The sequence below is a fragment of the Drosophila virilis genome, chromosome 2 (genome assembly GCF_030788295.1).
Source record: "Drosophila virilis strain 15010-1051.87 chromosome 2, Dvir_AGI_RSII-ME, whole genome shotgun sequence".
Lineage (NCBI taxonomy): Eukaryota > Metazoa > Arthropoda > Insecta > Diptera > Drosophilidae > Drosophila > Drosophila virilis.
The window spans coordinates 6,244,825-6,263,253 of NC_091544.1; the positions used below are offsets into that span (position 1 = coordinate 6,244,825).

The window sequence follows — 18,429 nt, forward strand, 5'->3', positions numbered from 1 at the left end:
TTCGGAAAGCATCGGCATCATCTTTAGTGGATTATTAAAAGTTTATCCTTCGCGATATCTAAGCCTAAAATGGGTTCAAATATTACTGAATTTTATAAAAATAAGACTATTTTCTTGACCGGTGGCAGCGGATTCCTTGGAAAATGTAGGTAAACCTTGATATATCAAGGACTATGCCGGACACAGTTTATCGAGTACAACTCGATTGCGTTTAGTGTGTGTGATACTTAATTAAGTTTAAAATGTGATTTTTTCTTATTGATGTGTGTCCCTCAGTGATAATTGAGAAACTGTTGCGATCAACGGAGGTGGAACGTATCTATATGCTAATACGGCCCAAACGTGGCGAGCAAATCCAGAGTCGGATGGCTGTTCTTCGAAGCAATTTTGTAAGTCGCCCATGATCCGAAGAAATAATTGAACTCTTACTCAATGCTCCTGGAAATAGATGTTCAGCGAACTGCTTAAATTGAAGGCCAACTCCCTGGAGAAGGTAATACCCATAGCTGGGGACTGTGCACTACCGGACCTGGGATTGAGCGAGGCAGACAGGCAGGTGCTGACTGAGGAGGTGCAAGTGGTGGTGCACAGTGCAGCCACGGTGAACTTTGTGGAGCCGCTTAGCAGCGCGTTGAGCATCAACACGCGAGCAACTCGTCTACTTGTGCAGCTAGCCAAGCAGATGGGCCGCCTGGAGGCATTTGTCCATGTGTCCACGGCGTTCTCTAACTGCCCGGTCGAGCACATCCGCGAGTGCTTCTATCCCGAGCTATTGAGTTGCTCGGCTGACAAGGTTTTGGCGCTGCAGGATCAGCTGAGCTGCGAGCTGATTGACCAAATGACACCAGCCCTGCTTGGCAAGTTTCCCAATACCTACACCTACACAAAGGCGCTGGCGGAGCAGGTGCTGCAAAGGGAGGCTGCCGATCTACCCATATGCATATTTCGGCCAGGCATGAGTATGTGAGGATCGATAGCCAAGCTTCCTTTTGATAATATTTTTGTCTTCCTTTGGCTTAAGTTCTTCCCAGCTATAAGGAGCCATTTAAAGGATGCATTGACAACCTTTATGGACCCATTGCCATTTCATATGGTTGTGCCGCTGGCGTTGTACGCGTCGTGTCCATAAGAGAAGAAGCCCGAACCAATATTGTGCCAGTTGACTATTGTGTCAATTTAGTCCTGTCCTGCGCCTGGCAAGCAGCTGTGGCAACTGCTCAGCGCCGGGTTCCTGCACAAGATCCAACTATTTATAATTTTGCTCCGTCCGCTCAAAACCCAATAACATGGAGGAAATACACGGATTTGTATGCAAACAATAAGCATATTTATCCAGTTAATCAAATGATATGGTTCCCGTTCACAATTTTAGCCAGCAATTTGTGGTTTTTCAAGCTGTTGACAGTAGTTTATCACCATCTGCCTGGCTTTCTCATTGATACGGCCCTGCGCCTAAAGGGCCAGAAGCCGCGAATGAAAAGAATCTACAGTAAAATACACGAGAGCCTTAAAATGTTACTCCCATTCTCTTTCCCTAACTGGACGTTTGAGATGAACAATTCTGATCGGCTAATAAAGTCAATGTCGCCACAGGATCGGTTAATATATGAGTTCGATATGAATAGTATTGATTGGAAGAAATATATGGTCGTTGCCATCATGGGAATGCGTGTATATCTCTTCAAAGAGGAGTTAACCGAGGAATCTCTTCAATCCGCAAAGAAGCTACATACACGGTAGGTTGACAATGTAACAGAAAAGAAAAAGTCAGACCAAGACTTAACACATCTACTCCTCGTTGTCTTTTGCAGATTTTTAATACTCAATTATCTTGTACATTTTATTGCCTGCTGCATTCCTGTTGCCATCTTGTGGTGGGTCTATGTGAAGTTCTAAGGTGGAATCTTAGTCTTATGGATATATAATGACGCTTACAATAAAAACTAAATTGTTTTTCTTTTTATTTTGTTTGCTCAATAAAAAAAACCAACGCAAAGTATAATATTATAATTTTGTTCTAATTAGAACCGATTTAATATTCCAAAGTACGAGGAAATTAAGTCCACGTGCTGCATGGAAATTAAATAACGAGGAATATGAAACATATATATTATATCTTAATTGAAGACGCAATTTTTTAAATGCGATTTTTTTTTTCAGTATCTGATGCAGTAGATTTAGATATACGTAGGTTTTTTACGTTACAATCAAAATTGGGAAAAAAAAATTTTGGATTTGGGTAAAAGAATTGTACAAAGAAACATAAAGTATATACATATATGCTTGATCAAGACGAAGAACTGAGTCAGCCATGTCCGATCTCAGAGAGTACAAGAGTTTGAGATATAGAATATAAATATATATATTCTGATATACCCTACCCACATCCCATTTCCACTTCGTTTTATACTTCCTCCTATTTCCCACAAAGCTTCAAAGCTCCGTGTTCTGACTGACTGACGGATAGATGCGCAACATGCAAATCGAGCCGCAATAGAGAATTTGTACACTAGTTAGTTTTCCGATGTTACTATAATACACTTCTCTTTAATACACTTAAAGGAGATAACCCTTGGTTTCCATTACTTTGCAGTAGCTTAATGGCCAGCCAGCTGCTGCAGAATAAAAAATTGAGCTGCTTACGAAAAGTAGACGAGCCTATTAGACGCAGTCAAGGCACGGTAAATGGGGAGACAAAGCCTATGCCAAAAGTTCAATTAGATATGCCTCCCTAGTTAGAATAAAGGTATAAAACGTAGGCAAAACAAAGACAGCATATTTTATTTTCTAATGTAAGCCTTGACTGATATAAAACACTTGCAACCAATGGGCAGCACAAATAGTTGGATACCCTACATAAGTAAAAAGGAACTTAAATACTTTAAGCTATAATTGGTTTAAGTTTGTCTCTTTATGTAAAACTTTCTATTCTGGACTGACTGAGTAACTGACTTTCAGACGGACTAGCCGACTGATTAGCTGTCACTTGACCGACCGATTGACTTAGTTTCTGACTGACTGATTGACCATATCAAATGGTATTCAATTGTTGACCCCGGATTATAACAGATGAGGCTTATGACAAAAGTGTAACCGATTTCAGCAAATTAAAAAATGTAGCGAAAAATTCAGCAGCCCCTGTAGAATGTTGCGACATACATTTCCATACAATATCTGCAGTTATGGATTTTATATTCATTTTTACATCATTTTACGGTGGCACCCCGAAGCTCTAATACCTTGCAGACCCAACTTTTTCATAATGCTCATAGTCCTTTGCCCGTTTCTAATAAGCACAGGGAAAATAGTTTATACCGAGCATAGTTAAGATATCGCTTCTATGGCAGCTATATAATATATATTACACCGATGTAATATTTTGCACAAATATAAGGAACATATTTAAACTTCAAAATTACGAGTTTGGTCGAAATATCTTGAAAATAAAAAAATTTCCCATACATCCACATAATTTTCGACCGGTCGTTCCTATTACAGCTATATGATATAGTAGTCCAATCTTCATAGGATTTTGCATATACATGAGGAGCATAGTATAACTAATATATGCCGAGTTTGGTCAATATATCTTGATAAACAAAAAAGTTTCTTATACAAGAACCTACTTTTCGACTGATATATGATATGATATAGTAGTTTGATCCAGCTAGTTCCGACATATGTACTGCGTGCAACAGAAAAAGACCCTGCAAAGTTTCAAACGGCCGGACAGACCGACATGGTTATATCGACTCGACTATTGATACTGATCAAGAATATGTATACTTTATCGGGTCGGAGACATTTTACAAGGGTATACAATGTGAGAATAGTAAAGCTGGTAAATGCTGAGTTTAATGAAAATATCTTGGAAAACAGCTTATTTTGTAGAACAACAACTTTTCCGAAGGATTCCTCCAATGTGCGATCTTGATAACATTAACAAGAAGCATAGTTAAAAAAGTTAAAGCTGGGGTTAGTGAAGGAGCGATAAACAAAAAAGTTTTTCCTAGCCAACTTTTCGACTAATCTTTCCTTTGGTCCGATTCGGGCGAGTCCAACATTTGAACTGCTTGCAATAGAAAGACGTACCTATTCAAATTTTCAAGACTCTTAGTCTGAGAGACCAGTTCGCATAGAAACAGACAGAGAGATATAGAATATTTGTATATTGTTGTACTCAATATTATGTATTATGAAATATTCGAGTTAATTATTAAGAAGTTGGGCAGAATGGGGACACCGTCCCAAATTTCGGACTGTGCTGTAGCTGGGAAACCTCTTTAGATAAAGTTTTCTTCAATTAGTCATCGGCCCTACCTAGGGTCAGCTTGCAGCCATATTAATCGTATTACCAGACCATACAAATGCCTTCGCACTCCAAAGCTGGGCTGTGAATGCATATTATCAAATTATTATTTGTGTATAATTTGTTTGCTTTGACCGCTGGTACTGAACTCGATTTGAAACGTGACTGATGTAATTTATACAGTAATTTTACAGTATTTAAATAAAACAAATATAAGTTCGTAACAAAAGACTATATGCAGATTTATCGGTTACGTTCTTATACTCTTCTATAGGTTATAGTTATTATTTTCATGAAATGTGTTACGCATGATGGGCTCCCCATAAAGTATATATATTCTAGTATATTCCGTATATAGTCGAAACCAAATATGCTCTTGAAATTTTCCATCTATCCGTCTTCCTGTTACCGCCAGTACATACTCATGATTATCAAGTATATTATATTACTGAGAACGATGGGTCGAAAGGTAGATTATTATATGAATAGTTGGCTATACATATATTCTATAGTACAAGCAGCAAGCGCAAATTGCATGTAGGTCTTCTTTAAATTCTATCAACACCATTGCAATTGCGATTGTATTGTTTTTTAATCCGTTTTCTTCTCATTAAATTTAAGTTGTTGTTGTGGCTGTTGGTTAGAGGCGGTTGCAAAAGGAGTCATCTGTTACGTGTTCGAGTCCCATTCGGAAAACACATTTTTTGTATATTTATTTTTTTATTACTGCTAAACGAACGCGAGCTGCACTTGGTGTTGGTAGAAGAGGGTTCAAGGTATCCCCTAGTCGGGAACTGTTGACTTGACCTCATACATGTTCAAGATGGTTTTCACCAAACTCAGCACTTATGATCTTAACTATACTCACATATGTACTTGCCAAATCGTAAAGCAAATATCTAAAAGGGTATTAAATATTCGGCTTATCCGCATTTTGTCGTTTTAAGCCAATACAGTTTTAGTCGAAAGTACTTTTTTCTATAAAAGGCATGAGCACGAAAAATGCACTAGAGTATTTGAGCTCTTGCCGCGTTCGGAAAGCATCGGCATCATCTTTAGCGGATTATTAAAAGTTTATCCTTAGCGATATCTTAGCATAAAATGGATTCAAATATTACTGAATTTTATAAAAATAAGACTATTTTCTTGACCGGTGGCAGCGGATCCCTGGGAAAATGTAGGTAAACCTTGATATTACAAGGACCTGTGCCGGACACAGTTTATCGAGTACAAAAGATTGCGTTTAGTGTGTGATAATTAAGTTTAAAATGTGATTTTTTCTTATTGATGTGTGTCCCTCAGTGATAATTGAGAAACTGTTGCGATCAACGGAGGTGGAACGTATCTATATGCTAATACGGCCCAAACGTGGCGAGCAAATCCAGAGTCGGATGGCTGTTCTTCGAAGCAATTTTGTAAGTCGCCCATGATCCGAAGAAATAATTGAACTCTTACTCAATGCTCCTGGAAATAGATGTTCAGCGAACTGCTTAAATTGAAGGCCAACTCCCTGGAGAAGGTAATACCCATAGCTGGGGACTGTGCACTACCGGACCTGGGATTGAGCGAGGCAGACAGGCAGGTGCTGACTGAGGAGGTGCAAGTGGTGGTGCACAGTGCAGCCACGGTGAACTTTGTGGAGCCGCTTAGCAGCGCGTTGAGCATCAACACGCGAGCAACTCGTCTACTTGTGCAGCTAGCCAAGCAGATGGGCCGCCTGGAGGCATTTGTCCATGTGTCCACGGCGTTCTCTAACTGCCCGGTCGAGCACATCCGCGAGTGCTTCTATCCCGAGCTATTGAGTTGCTCGGCTGACAAGGTTTTGGCGCTGCAGGATCAGCTGAGCTGCGAGCTGATTGACCAAATGACACCAGCCCTGCTTGGCAAGTTTCCCAATACCTACACCTACACAAAGGCGCTGGCGGAGCAGGTGCTGCAAAGGGAGGCTGCCGATCTACCCATATGCATATTTCGGCCAGGCATGAGTATGTGAGGATCGATAGCCAAGCTTCCTTTTGATAATATTTTTGTCTTCCTTTGGCTTAAGTTCTTCCCAGCTATAAGGAGCCATTTAAAGGATGCATTGACAACCTTTATGGACCCATTGCCATTTCATATGGCATTATTGCTGGCGTTGTACGCGTCATGCCCATAAGAAAAGAAGCCCGCTCCAATGTTGTGCCAGTTGACTATTGTGTCAATTTAGTCCTGTCCTGCGCCTGGCAAACAGCTGTGGCAACTGCTCAGCGCCGGGTTCCTGCACAAGATCCAACTATTTATAATTTTGCTCCGTCCGCTCAGAACCCAATAACATGGGGGCAATACAGGAGTTCGTTGTACAAGTATAAGCGTATTTATCCAGTAAATCAAATGATATGGTTTCCGTTTGTCACTGCACCCACCAGTTGGTGGTCCTTAAAGCTGTTTCTAGTATTTTATCATCATCTGCCTGGCTTTCTTATCGACATGTGTTTGCGTCTAAGGGGCCAGAAGCCGCGAATGAAACGAATCTACAATAAAGTACATAAGGGTATCAAAACATTAAGGCCATTCACTTTCCCTAACTGGACGTTTGAGATGCGAAATTCTGATCGGCTTTTGCAGTGCATGTCGCCACAAGATCGTCTAAAGTATGAATTCGATATAAATGGTATTGATTGGAAGCAATATATGAGCATTACCATCATGGGAGTGCGTGTATATCTGTTGAAAGAGGAGTTAACCGAGGAATCTCTTCAGTCCGCAAAGAAGCTATATAAACGGTAGGTTGAGTGTGTAACAGACCAAGACTTAACACATTAACTCCTCGTTGTCTTTTGTAGATTTTTAATACTCAATTATCTTGTACATTTTATTGCCTGCTGCATTCCTGTTGCCATCTTGTGGTGGGTCTATGTGAAGTTCTAAGGTGGAATCTTAATCTTATGGTTATATAATTTGGCTTACAATAAAAACTGAATTGTTTTTTTATTTTTTATCATTAAATAAATTCACCGCAAAGTGCAATATTGTAATTGTGTTCTAATTGGAATCGATTTAATGTTCCATAGTACGACAAAATGATGTCCCCGTGCTGCATGAAAATTTATTAAGAAGGACGATAAAGGAACATATATTATAATTGCAGAAGCGATTATTCAAATGCCAGTAGCTGATGGAATAGGTATAGATATAGATAGGTTTTTTACACCGTGTACCCAATCAAATTTTGTAAATAAAGATTTGGGATTCGGGTTAAAGTATGTTACAAGCAAACGGCATTAAGTATATACATATATGCTTGATCATGACGACGAGCTGAGTAACCCATGTCTGAGCTCAAAAAGTACAAGACTTTGAGTTATAGCAAAATAGAATATAAATATATATGTATATTCCCATATACCCTATTTTTTTTTTTGTCGATATCACATCAAATTTCCACTTTGTTTATTAGCCATAACTTAAAAACTATTAGATCCAGATAAACAAATTCTGTATGTAGGCTCCCGTTTAATAGACGCATAATATAAATATTTTTCTTTTTAGATACCTCCTCCTATTCCCGACTAGCTTCCATAGCTCCCGACTAGGGAATACCGTGAACCCTCTAATTGCAACACCAAATGCAGCTCGCGCTACGCGCTCGATTGTAATAATAAAGATAAATATAAAACAAAATATAGGATTCCTCGGTAGGGATCAAACTCGCGACAGAACGCACCATTTGCCACCAACCTTACTCAACAGCCACACCAATATTTGAGTATTATTAAGAAGAAGAAAAAAAGGAAAAAATTGCAGCACAAAAAACAATAATATCGCAATTGCAATGCTGAATTCGAAGTTGACGCGCATGAATGCGTGTATACAGAAATTCTTGGAATTTGCATTAGCTGCCTCAAACATGTGGGCAGTCAAAGCTCATAACTTTTGTGTGTTACTTAGCCAATCTCAATGATATTTTCTATAGTATACCTTATGCTTCCTTCTGCCTGTTACATACACTTGGATTTTGCACAAATACAATATACCCTTATACCTATTTTTAATGGGTTCAGGGTATAATCATTGAAAAAGTTTCGATTTTCACACCGACCTCGATTTTGAAAACAAAAAAAAAAACGTGAGGATTTTGGATTTCCTTTTTTTGATGTCAATCGATAGAACTGATCCTTACGAGTCAAAAATGGTATAAAATTGCAAAATCGGACATTATCTGACGGAAATATTCCAAAAAAATCATCAAAAAGGTTGACTTTACGAACTAATGGTTTTTTTGTCTTTAACGTTTTTGAACCCATCGATGTTTATTTTGTTTGAATACCAATTGATGGTCGGGATCCGTACGCATTCAAAAAGGTATAACATTTTAAAATCAGACATTATTTACCCGAGATATTAAAAAAAAACATCGAAAAAGTTTCGATTTACGCACCGGCCTCGATTTTGAAAAAAATCGTGATGATTTGGAAGGTCATATCTCCTCGCGGAGCTCTGTCGTTTTGGAACGTCATATCTCCGCGCTATTACCCGAGATATTAATATAATAACTTTGGTTTTTATTTAACCGATCATAGAATATTTGTGTATACTGAAAAAGTAAAATTTTAAATTGCATTTAAATTTTGGCTTAATTTTGTTACAAACATTTGGATTGTGCAAAATACAATATACCCTTATACCCATTTTTAATGGGTTCAGGGTATAAAAAAAAAATATCTGTATATATAACAGGCGAACCTGGTCTGTTTTAACTGAAGCAGAGTCGTTTTTAGGACAGATAACCGGGTAAGCTAAGTTTTTGGAGATTTAATATTTGAGTTAATTATTAAGGAGTCGGGAAGAAGGGGTACACCGTCCCAGATGCCGAGAGACGCCCCTTGACCACGCATCCATCGGACTATGCTGCAGCTGGGAAAGCTCTTTAAATAAAGTTTTCTTTTGTACTACCGACTACAATTAGTCATCGGCCCTACCAAGGGTCAGCTTGCAGCCTTATTAATCGCATTGCCAGACCGTGCAAATGCAATTGCACGGCTGGTATTAGAATGCAAAGTATCAATTAATTATTTATGTATAATTTTTTTTGCTATGACCGCTCGTGCTGAACTCGATTTGGAACGTGACTGATGTCAAAATATTTTAATAAAACGGAAATAAGTACGTAACAAAAGACTATATGCAGATTTATCGGCTACGTTCTTATACTCTTCTAGAGGTTATAGTAATTATTTTCATGAAATGTGTTACGCATGATGGGTTCCCCATAAAGTACAGTTGATATAGCCGTAGCCAAATATGCTCTTGAAACTTCGCATCTATCTGACTTCCTTTTACAGACAGTACATATGATTACTATATCATATTGCTGCGAGAGGAGCGATTGGTCGAATAATATACACTTGTATGAAGAATTTTGTGATTTATTAAGAATTCTTGACTGACACCGACATTAAATTATTGAATTATGGTGCTTATGTGTAAGCCAAATCTTATCAAGATCGTTCTACTATATAGCTTTATAGAATGAAACGGTCGGAAGATGATTTCACCAAACTCAGCATTAATGAGCTTAACTATACTCACATATGTACTTGCCAAATCGTAAAGCAAATACCGACAAGGGTATCTGATGTTCGGCGTGTCAAATATTTCCGCAATTTGTCGTTTTGAGCTAATACAGTTTTAGTCGAAAGTATTTTTTTCTATAAAAGGCATGAGCACGAAAAATGCACTTGAGTATTCGAGCTCTTGCCGCGTTCGGAAAGCATCGGCATCATCTTTAGCGGATTATTAAAAGTTTATCCTTAGCGATATCTTAGCATAAAATGGATTCAAATATTACTGAATTTTATAAAAATAAGACTATTTTCTTGACCGGTGGCAGCGGATTCCTTGGAAAATGTAGGTAAACCTTGATATATCAAGGACTATGCCGGACACAGCTTATCGAATACAATACGATTGCGTTTAGTGTGTGATAATTAAGTTTAAAATGTGCTTTTCTTATTCATGTGTGTCCCTCAGTGATAATTGAGAAACTCTTGCGAACAACGGAGGTGGAACGTATCTATATGCTAATACGGCCCAAACGTGGCGAGCAAATCCAGAGTCGGATGGCTGTTCTTCGAAGCAATTTTGTAAGTCGCCCATGATCCGAAGAAATAATTGAACTCTTACTCAATGCTCCTGGAAATAGATGTTCAGCGAACTGCTTAAATTGAAGGCCAACTCCCTGGAGAAGGTAATACCCATAGCTGGGGACTGTGCACTGCCGGACCTGGGATTGAGCGAGGCAGACAGGCAGGTGCTGACTGAGGAGGTGCAAGTGGTGGTGCACAGTGCAGCCACGGTGAACTTTGTGGAGCCGCTTAGCAGCGCGTTGAGCATCAACACGCGAGCAACTCGTCTACTTGTGCAGCTAGCCAAGCAGATGGGCCGCCTGGAGGCATTTGTCCATGTGTCCACGGCGTTCTCTAACTGCCCGGTCGAGCACATCCGCGAGTGCTTCTATCCCGAGCTATTGAGTTGCTCGGCTGACAAGGTTTTGGCGCTGCAGGATCAGCTGAGCTGCGAGCTGATTGACCAAATGACACCAGCCCTGCTTGGCAAGTTTCCCAATACCTACACCTACACAAAGGCGCTGGCGGAGCAGGTGCTGCAAAGGGAGGCTGCCGATCTACCCATATGCATATTTCGGCCAGGCATGAGTATGTGAGAATCGATAGCCAAGCTTCCTTTTTATAATATTTTTGTCTTCCTTTGGTTTAAGTTCTTCCCAGCTTAAAGGAGCCCTTTATAGGATGCATTGACAACCTCTATGGACCCATTGCCACGGCATATGGCTGTGCCGCTGGCGTTCTACGCCTCGTCTACTCAAAGAAAGAAGCCCGCTCCAATATTGTGCCAGTTGACTATTGTGTCAATTTAGTCTTGTCCTGCGCCTGGCAAACAGCTGTGGAAACTGCCCAGCGCCGAGACCCTGCACCAGATCCAACTATTTACAACTTTGCTCCCACCGCTCAAAACCCGACAACATGGGGGGAAATATCGGCATGGATGGAAAAGTACATTCGTATTTATCCAGTTAATCAAGCGATATGGTTCCCGTTCACCATTTTGACCAGCAATTTGTGGTTAATCAAGCTATTGACATTACTCTATCACCATCTGCCTGGCTTTCTCATTGATACGGCCCTGCGTCTAAAGGGCCAGAAGCCGCGAATGAAAAAAATCTACAGCAGAATACACGAAAGCTTCAAAATGTTAGTCCCATTTACTTTCCCTAACTGGACATTTGAGATGGGCAATTCTGATCGGCTATTAAAGTTAATGTCGCCACAAGATCGTCTAAAGTATGAATTCGATTTGAATGCTGTTGATTGGATGCATTATTTGAGCATTGCCATCATGGGAGTGCGTGTATATCTGTTGAAAGAGGAGTTAACCGAGGAATCTCTACAATCTGCAAGGAAGCTATGTAAACGGTAGGTTGAGTGTGTAACATAAAAGAAAATGTCAGTCTTTATTTTGGTCCAAGACTTAACACATTAACACCCCTTCATGTCTCTTGCAGATTTTTCATAATCAATTGTCTTGTACATTTTATTGCCTGCTGCATTCCTGTTGCCATTTTGTGGTGGGTCTATGTGAAGTTCTAAGGTGGAATCTTAATCTTATGGATATATAATTTCGCTTACAATAAAAACTGAATATTTTTTTATTTTTTATCATTAAATAAGTTCAATGCAAAGTGCAATATTGTAATTGTATTCTAATTGGAACCCATTTAATATTCCAAAGTACGAGGAAATTAAGTCCACGTGCTGCATGGAAATTAAATAAGGAGGATTATGAAACATATATATTATATCTTAATTTCAGACGCACTACATATAAACTTGAACAAGTCGCCGAACTGAGTCAGCCATGTCCGTTCTCAGAGAGTACAAGAGTTTGAGATATAGAATATAAATATATATATTCTGATATACCCTACCTACATCCCATTTCCACTTCGTTTTATACTTCCTCCTATTTCCCACAAAACAACAAAATTCTTTCTTCTGACTGACTGACGGATAGATGCGCAACATGCAAATCGAGCCGCAATAGAGAATTTTTACACTAGTTAGTTTTCCGATGTCACTATAAAATTCTCTTTAATACACTTAAAGGAGATAACCCTTGGTTTCCATTACTTTGCAGTAGCTTAATGGCCAGCCAGCTGCTGCAGCTCCTGCTCCTCCAAAAGCTTTAACAATATGTCGCTAATGGGCAGCCATTTTCTACCGGAGACTAAGCCGGAACAGACAGCCCGAGCGAGAATAAAAAATTGAGCTGCTTACGAAAAGTAGACGAGCCTATTAGACGCAGTCAAGGCACGGTAAATGGGGAGACAAAGCCTATGCCAAAAGTTGAATTAGATATGCCTCCCCAGTTCGAACAAAGGTATAAAACGTAGGCAAAACAAAGACAGCATATTTTATTTTCTAATGTAAGCCTTGACTGATATAAAACACTTGCCAACCAATGGGCAGCACAAATAGTTGGATACCCTATAAAAGTAAAAAGGAACTTAAATACTTTAAGCTATATTTGGTTTAAGTCTGTCTCTTTATGTAAAACTGTTTATTGGGCTGCACTGACTGAGGGCCTGACTGACTGACTGATTGACTGATTGAGTGACTGACTGATCGATTGACTGACCGCTTGATTGGCCGATTGTCAGACTGATGTGTGATCAAGAAAGGTTAAAAGCTAGTTAAGAGCTATTTATTTATCATGCGCAAATGCATTTAAACGTGCCTATTTTCGAATTTCAATATATTTTATATATTCCCTTTAAGAACTTGAGATTTTGATGTATTTTCTTTGATTATTTTGAAGGACATTGCTCTGCCTCAAACACCCTATCTATTAGGCAATATGTGCACAGACACTCTCGCATTTGGAATTAACCCAGCGCCATATTTAGCTTAGCCGTCGCCTTGGCCCCCGCTTGGAGTCTGTACTCCACGTAATACTATGAGTCTAAACACGACTGTCATTTATTTTCGTATAATCATAATGAGGACTCGTATATTTTTATGTGAATTTCTTGCTTTTTGCACCAACCCTCCTTCGTGTGTGTCACAGCCAATGTGTGTGTGTGTGTGTGTAAAAAAGGAGAGAAAATAAACAAAAATAAAAGTAAAATACAACAACAAAAACAGTATTCGCATTCTTATTCGCATTCGTTTGTTGTTAAATTATCACCCAAGACAGCAGCCACCCTCTCAGCCCGTGGCTGGCTATTTATGCGGCGAGCAACCGCCCCACACACACACACGCACACACACACACACACACACGGACGCACACTTATACACATACAGGAAATCTTACATAGAACATTTGAATCGTTGGCAGCACATTCATTTTTTTTCTCTACAATAGTCCATTATGTCTAAACAGGGTAGAAAAGTCGTCTAAGAATTGCCTTCTCTCTGTCCTCAGACTTTGGACAAAGCTGAGCTTTTGCCTAGCATTAGCTTTACCTTATTTGGAAAATATTTAGAGCAAACGTTTTTCCATACTCTTGAGCACAATTATCTGTGGCATCCCCCCGGCCCTAGAGCATAGCTTATCTGGGCTTATTTTTAAAATTCTCCTATTGACATTAAGCAATTCAAATAGCGTTCAGTTTGCCGATGCTTAGGCTAAATAAATAAGTCGTGATGACATTTATTAAAAAATATTTGAATTGTGGAAACGTTATGTTTGACCAACTGATAAAAACTTTTGTCTCCTGTATGCGATCATGTTGCGGTCATTGTACTTTTTGTAAATTTGGATTCAATGGAAATTTTTGTCGGGTAAATACAAGAAAAAGAGTCAACATTCACAGCTACAGATTATATAATTGGTTCAAACTGGGCTTGAACTGCCATTTTACAGTTTTCAGTACGAAATTGAGGAACAACAAATTGTCAAACCATATAAATAAACAATTTGCTATGCCCTTGTAGATGTTACTATAATTTCCTCATGAAATGTGCGACGCGTAGACGGAGACATTTCCGACCCCATAAAGTAGATTAGCATCAAATATCTGTATGTTCATGCTGTCTTTCTGTTTTTAAGCTTTATTAAAACTTTTCATAGGTTTTACTTTCTGTTGCAGGCAGACATATGTCGGATCTGGCCAGATCGAACCAACATAAAATTTGTTTATGTTGTAATATATATACTGCCTCTATGCATGTAAAATCTAATATATAGGTAACTTAGGAACAATCGGTCGAAAAGTTGTTTCTGATTTGGAAACCTTTTTTTTTAAATTTAGATAACTTTACCAAACTAGGCCTTTTTCAATGTCAGCCCTGTCTTACTTTTACGCTTAAATATTTAACTACATTTTTTATCTGGTTTCTTGTTAATTTATGTTTAATAACCATTATCATTTCTGATAAGGGTACTGCCTTATAAACTGTTAGCTCCCCTTTATTTTCTATGATATGGATAATACTTGGCCACATCAGAGCCCATCAACCATTCCACACATTCACATTTACTAACAGCAGCCAATAACATTTTATGGCGCACGCCATTGCTATGTGTCACACACACACACACACACACACACACACACACGTACACACTCATACACACAAGCTCACACAGACAGAGGAGCAAGCGATCAACGAGTGCAAAAAGAGAAAATCCAGCAGAAAAACTAATTCCACATAATGGCCAATCTACATAAAAAAATCGCTCGACATGAAAACCGAAAATCGATGAGCGGAATGGAAGTGGAGTAGCAGCAGCACCAACAACAACAACAACAACAACAACAACAACGACAACAACAACAACATCAAAAGCAGCAACAACAAACGACTGAGTCACAAAAATGCCACCCCGCATAAATTTGCAAATAATGAAATGGTAAAAAAAAAATCCACACACAAACAAAAACACACACACACACACACACACACACACACACACACACTAACACACACACAGGGAGACACACACGTTTAGGGCTTGGCAAGGGGCGTCTGGCGAATAAAGTTCCAAATCATGAAGCATACAAAATGAAAATCCACCCTCGAAAAAAGTAGCCACGTTTTTTTCTCTTTTCATTTTGGGGCAAAAAATAAACAAGAAGAAAATGAAGAAAGCAAAAAGTATTGCGTGTGTGTGTGTGTTGGAGTGTGCTGTGGGCTGTGTGTGTGTGTGTGTGTGTGTGTGTGTGCGTGTGTGTGTGTGGGTGGTTGGTTACTTGGTCGCTTGTTTCGCTTTCGCTTTGTTTGCAAAACAATCAAAAGCGAACGATTCGTCTGCAACAGCCGCAGGAGCAGCCGCAGCCACTCTGCTCTAGCTTCTAGATGTACTCCTGTTCGTTGGAGCGTGGTCCTTGGAGCACATGGCCTGCGCCTGCCGCGACATTTGCCGATGCTGTTGTCGTTGGCGACATTAAATGTAACTAAGAGTTTTTGTTTTGTATACCCTGTAATATATATTAACAAGTAGTATACCAGTGACAAAACTTCAATTTTGTTAAGCCTGTGGTCGCAGCAGCTTTATATTTAGTCAAAGCTTTGGCGTAGAATAATTGGAATAAATATTAATTAATAGCCATAGCCATATGTGCGACTTGCTGGCAGGGTAGCGCATATTCGTCCCAGTCTACACACATTTTAAGCGGATTTTTTCTGGCTTTTCGCATGGCAAACCAATTTCAAGCATATTTTTATGAGCACACTGTGCAGCATTGCGACGTTGCCGACATGGACGATGATGGGGGCGTGGACGCGGACGTGGTCGAGGACGCAGTCGCTTGGCAGGCGCAGCAGCTTTATTTTATTTTTTAAACGTGCCCCAAGACCCGCCTCCGCATACCCACGCCCCCGTTAATGGCACTGACTTGGCCATGTGCTAGACGCTAATAACGTTTGCCAAAATGGAGGAGCAGCGCGCCCGGCCAAATCTTCCAATTTCTGCTTAGAATGTGTGCGTATTGTGGAAGCTCACGCTGAGAAAAATCTTCGCATTCGTAAACTTAGAATTTCATAGAGTCTGCCTGTCACGGCTTTAGTTGAGTAAGATTTACAGATCTCCTGCATAGATAACTGAATAAATCGATATCGATATCGTTATCGTTATCGATAAAGACTTTTACAATTTGCGTTCGTGTCCAAATCAAAACATTATCCAGCTATTCACTCAAAAAAAAAATAACATATCTTATTTAAATCAAAGATAATTACAAGAATTATTCCAACTATGTTAGATAGGCTCTCATTTATCCCGATATAGTGTACTTTTGTGGTACCTGAATTCGCAACATCCCGTCAATATTTTTTACGTTTTTATTAAGACTCGTTCACAAGCTGAAACATTTGAAATTTTAAATTATTATTCCAGTATATAAGTTGAAAATCTTGAGTCAATTTTAACAATCGACAAAACGAGTATCCACACGAAGCATTTATTTTAGAGAGAGCTGTGCCCCTTCCACAGCTAAGTTTGGGACGTTATAAGAATCTATAGCTAAGAAGGAAGAGGTTAGTCGAGAGTAAGAATAGTTAAGTAAAAATTAAAAATATAATAAATTTACAAAAATAAGAGCAAAGGATATTGAAAGGTGTCAAGAAATAGGATATAGAATAATAAGCAACTAGGCTAATTCTCTATACCCAGGCTAAAAATGTAGTACATCGGGTCCCTGTGAATGATAGGGACTCATAGCTACATTAGAAAACCTTTTACTTTTTCCTTGCTTAACTCTTAAAATATCTAAATAGTTACACATATATTATAATTATCCTAATTTTGTATTCTGTTCTGTTCTAAGAACGAATTGAAGGCGGAGTATCACATTTCAGACGCTCTAAAAACAATTAAATAAGGCACATGAATTCCGAATGAAATGCCAAGAAAAGGCAGGAAAGGCAGGATATAACAGAACTTGAACCTTTAGAGCACATATTGGTAATAATAATATTCAATACTTTCGTTCATATATGACTAAGAAGTCCAAAGTCAGGCAAAAGATTAAGGCAAAGCAACTTATTTGAAATATGCTTAAGTAATATTGTATTGATACGTTTTATTACTTTTAAAAATTTCTCTTAAATGCATAGTTGTATAGTTTTTTTTGAATAATAGCATAGCTTTCTCTCCGTGCAGTGTGTCGTAATATGCGCATTATTTGTGGCTGACATTGTGCTGGCATTTCGCCTGCCATTTCGACTGCTTTTTATGTGCCTTTTTAGCAAATTACAAAACTGCGCCATTTTTTCTTACATTCTGCAAACACACAGTACCCAAAGCTGTGCGCCTATAAAGCAACAACACACACAAAAGCACACACTGAGCGAAAGAGAGAGCGGCAGTGGGAGGGAGAGAGCAATGGGACAATTTTCAACGTTGCCTCCTGAAAATATGCAACATTTTTTATATGTTTCTGCTTCACAAAGTTTGCGTCATAAAATTTTTTCTGCTGTGGCTGTCACTTTTGTTGTTGTTGTTGTTGTTGCTGCTGCTGCTGTTCGACTGTGGTCAGGCTTTTATTTCGCTGCTAGTGTGTGTGTGTGTGTGTGTGTGTGTGCATGCTTTTTATGACCCAATATGGCCGCCAAGCGCCATACGTACGTGTTGGCTTCAGTCTCTGTGTGTCTGTGTGTGTTTATGAATTATATAGATTTTTATACGGTCGCATATTATTTTTGTTGCTATTTTTTTTTTTTTTTGGGTTTGTTTTTTTTTTTTGTGTGTGTTTCTCTTATTATCCTTGCCAGCATGCCGTTCTTTTTTGGAGCAATAAAATGGTCTTTTTATATGTATTTGCTATCTGGCAGATCTGCCTGCATAATGTAAGCCCGTTTTTGCTGCTCTTTATGAATATTTGTTGGGCCTGAGTTTGACTTTTATGTTTTACTGGGCAGGCGGCATTCATTATTTCTATACTAGCGCACTTTGTGGATTTCGACTATTCTGCTTTTGCGCGCTGCTTTTGTCATTTTTGCATTAATTTCATATTTTGTTTGGCCGTACGTGTGTGTATGTGTGTGTGTGTGTTTGTGTGTATGTGTGTGTTGTTGCCACTGCTGTTTATTCCGCATAAATAATAAATATTTTTGGTTATT

General features: G+C 39.0%; 3 protein-coding genes across 3 annotated transcripts; all 3 read left to right on the top strand.

The window, feature by feature from the left end:
- LOC6629266 (fatty acyl-CoA reductase wat) lies at positions 1–2,002 on the top strand. The gene is made up of 5 exons (XM_002054647.4): positions 1–145; positions 277–389; positions 449–959; positions 1,022–1,736; positions 1,812–2,002. The coding sequence occupies exons 1-5, from the start codon at positions 70–72 to the stop codon at positions 1,894–1,896; spliced, it is 1,500 nt and encodes a 499-aa protein (XP_002054683.1). The 5' UTR covers positions 1–69; the 3' UTR covers positions 1,897–2,002.
- A 3,329-nt stretch (positions 2,003–5,331) lies between these two features.
- Positions 5,332–7,315, top strand: LOC26531282 (fatty acyl-CoA reductase wat). Its single transcript, XM_032439287.2, has 5 exons — positions 5,332–5,486; positions 5,612–5,724; positions 5,784–6,294; positions 6,357–7,071; positions 7,132–7,315. The coding sequence occupies exons 1-5, from the start codon at positions 5,411–5,413 to the stop codon at positions 7,214–7,216; spliced, it is 1,500 nt and encodes a 499-aa protein (XP_032295178.1). The 5' UTR covers positions 5,332–5,410; the 3' UTR covers positions 7,217–7,315.
- A 2,728-nt stretch (positions 7,316–10,043) lies between these two features.
- On the top strand, positions 10,044–12,050 carry LOC6629265 (fatty acyl-CoA reductase wat). Its single transcript, XM_002054646.4, has 5 exons — positions 10,044–10,195; positions 10,319–10,431; positions 10,491–11,001; positions 11,064–11,778; positions 11,868–12,050. The coding sequence occupies exons 1-5, from the start codon at positions 10,120–10,122 to the stop codon at positions 11,950–11,952; spliced, it is 1,500 nt and encodes a 499-aa protein (XP_002054682.2). The 5' UTR covers positions 10,044–10,119; the 3' UTR covers positions 11,953–12,050.
- The last annotated feature ends 6,379 nt before the right edge of the window (positions 12,051–18,429 follow it).

Bases quoted from the DNA above. Each gene is read 5' to 3' on its own strand.
- LOC6629266 (XM_002054647.4), top strand. From the start codon at position 70: ATGGGTTCAAATATTACTGAATTTTATAAAAATAAGACTATTTTCTTG. The intron at 146-276 runs GTAGGTAAACCT...TGTGTCCCTCAG, and splicing joins CAGCGGATTCCTTGGAAAAT to TGATAATTGAGAAACTGTTG. The intron at 390-448 runs GTAAGTCGCCCA...TCCTGGAAATAG, and splicing joins CTGTTCTTCGAAGCAATTTT to ATGTTCAGCGAACTGCTTAA.
- LOC6629265 (XM_002054646.4), top strand. From the start codon at position 10,120: ATGGATTCAAATATTACTGAATTTTATAAAAATAAGACTATTTTCTTG. The intron at 10,432-10,490 runs GTAAGTCGCCCA...TCCTGGAAATAG, and splicing joins CTGTTCTTCGAAGCAATTTT to ATGTTCAGCGAACTGCTTAA. The intron at 11,779-11,867 runs GTAGGTTGAGTG...TGTCTCTTGCAG, and splicing joins GCAAGGAAGCTATGTAAACG to ATTTTTCATAATCAATTGTC.
- LOC26531282 (XM_032439287.2), top strand. From the start codon at position 5,411: ATGGATTCAAATATTACTGAATTTTATAAAAATAAGACTATTTTCTTG. The intron at 6,295-6,356 runs GTATGTGAGGAT...CTTTGGCTTAAG, and splicing joins CATATTTCGGCCAGGCATGA to TTCTTCCCAGCTATAAGGAG. The intron at 7,072-7,131 runs GTAGGTTGAGTG...TGTCTTTTGTAG, and splicing joins GCAAAGAAGCTATATAAACG to ATTTTTAATACTCAATTATC.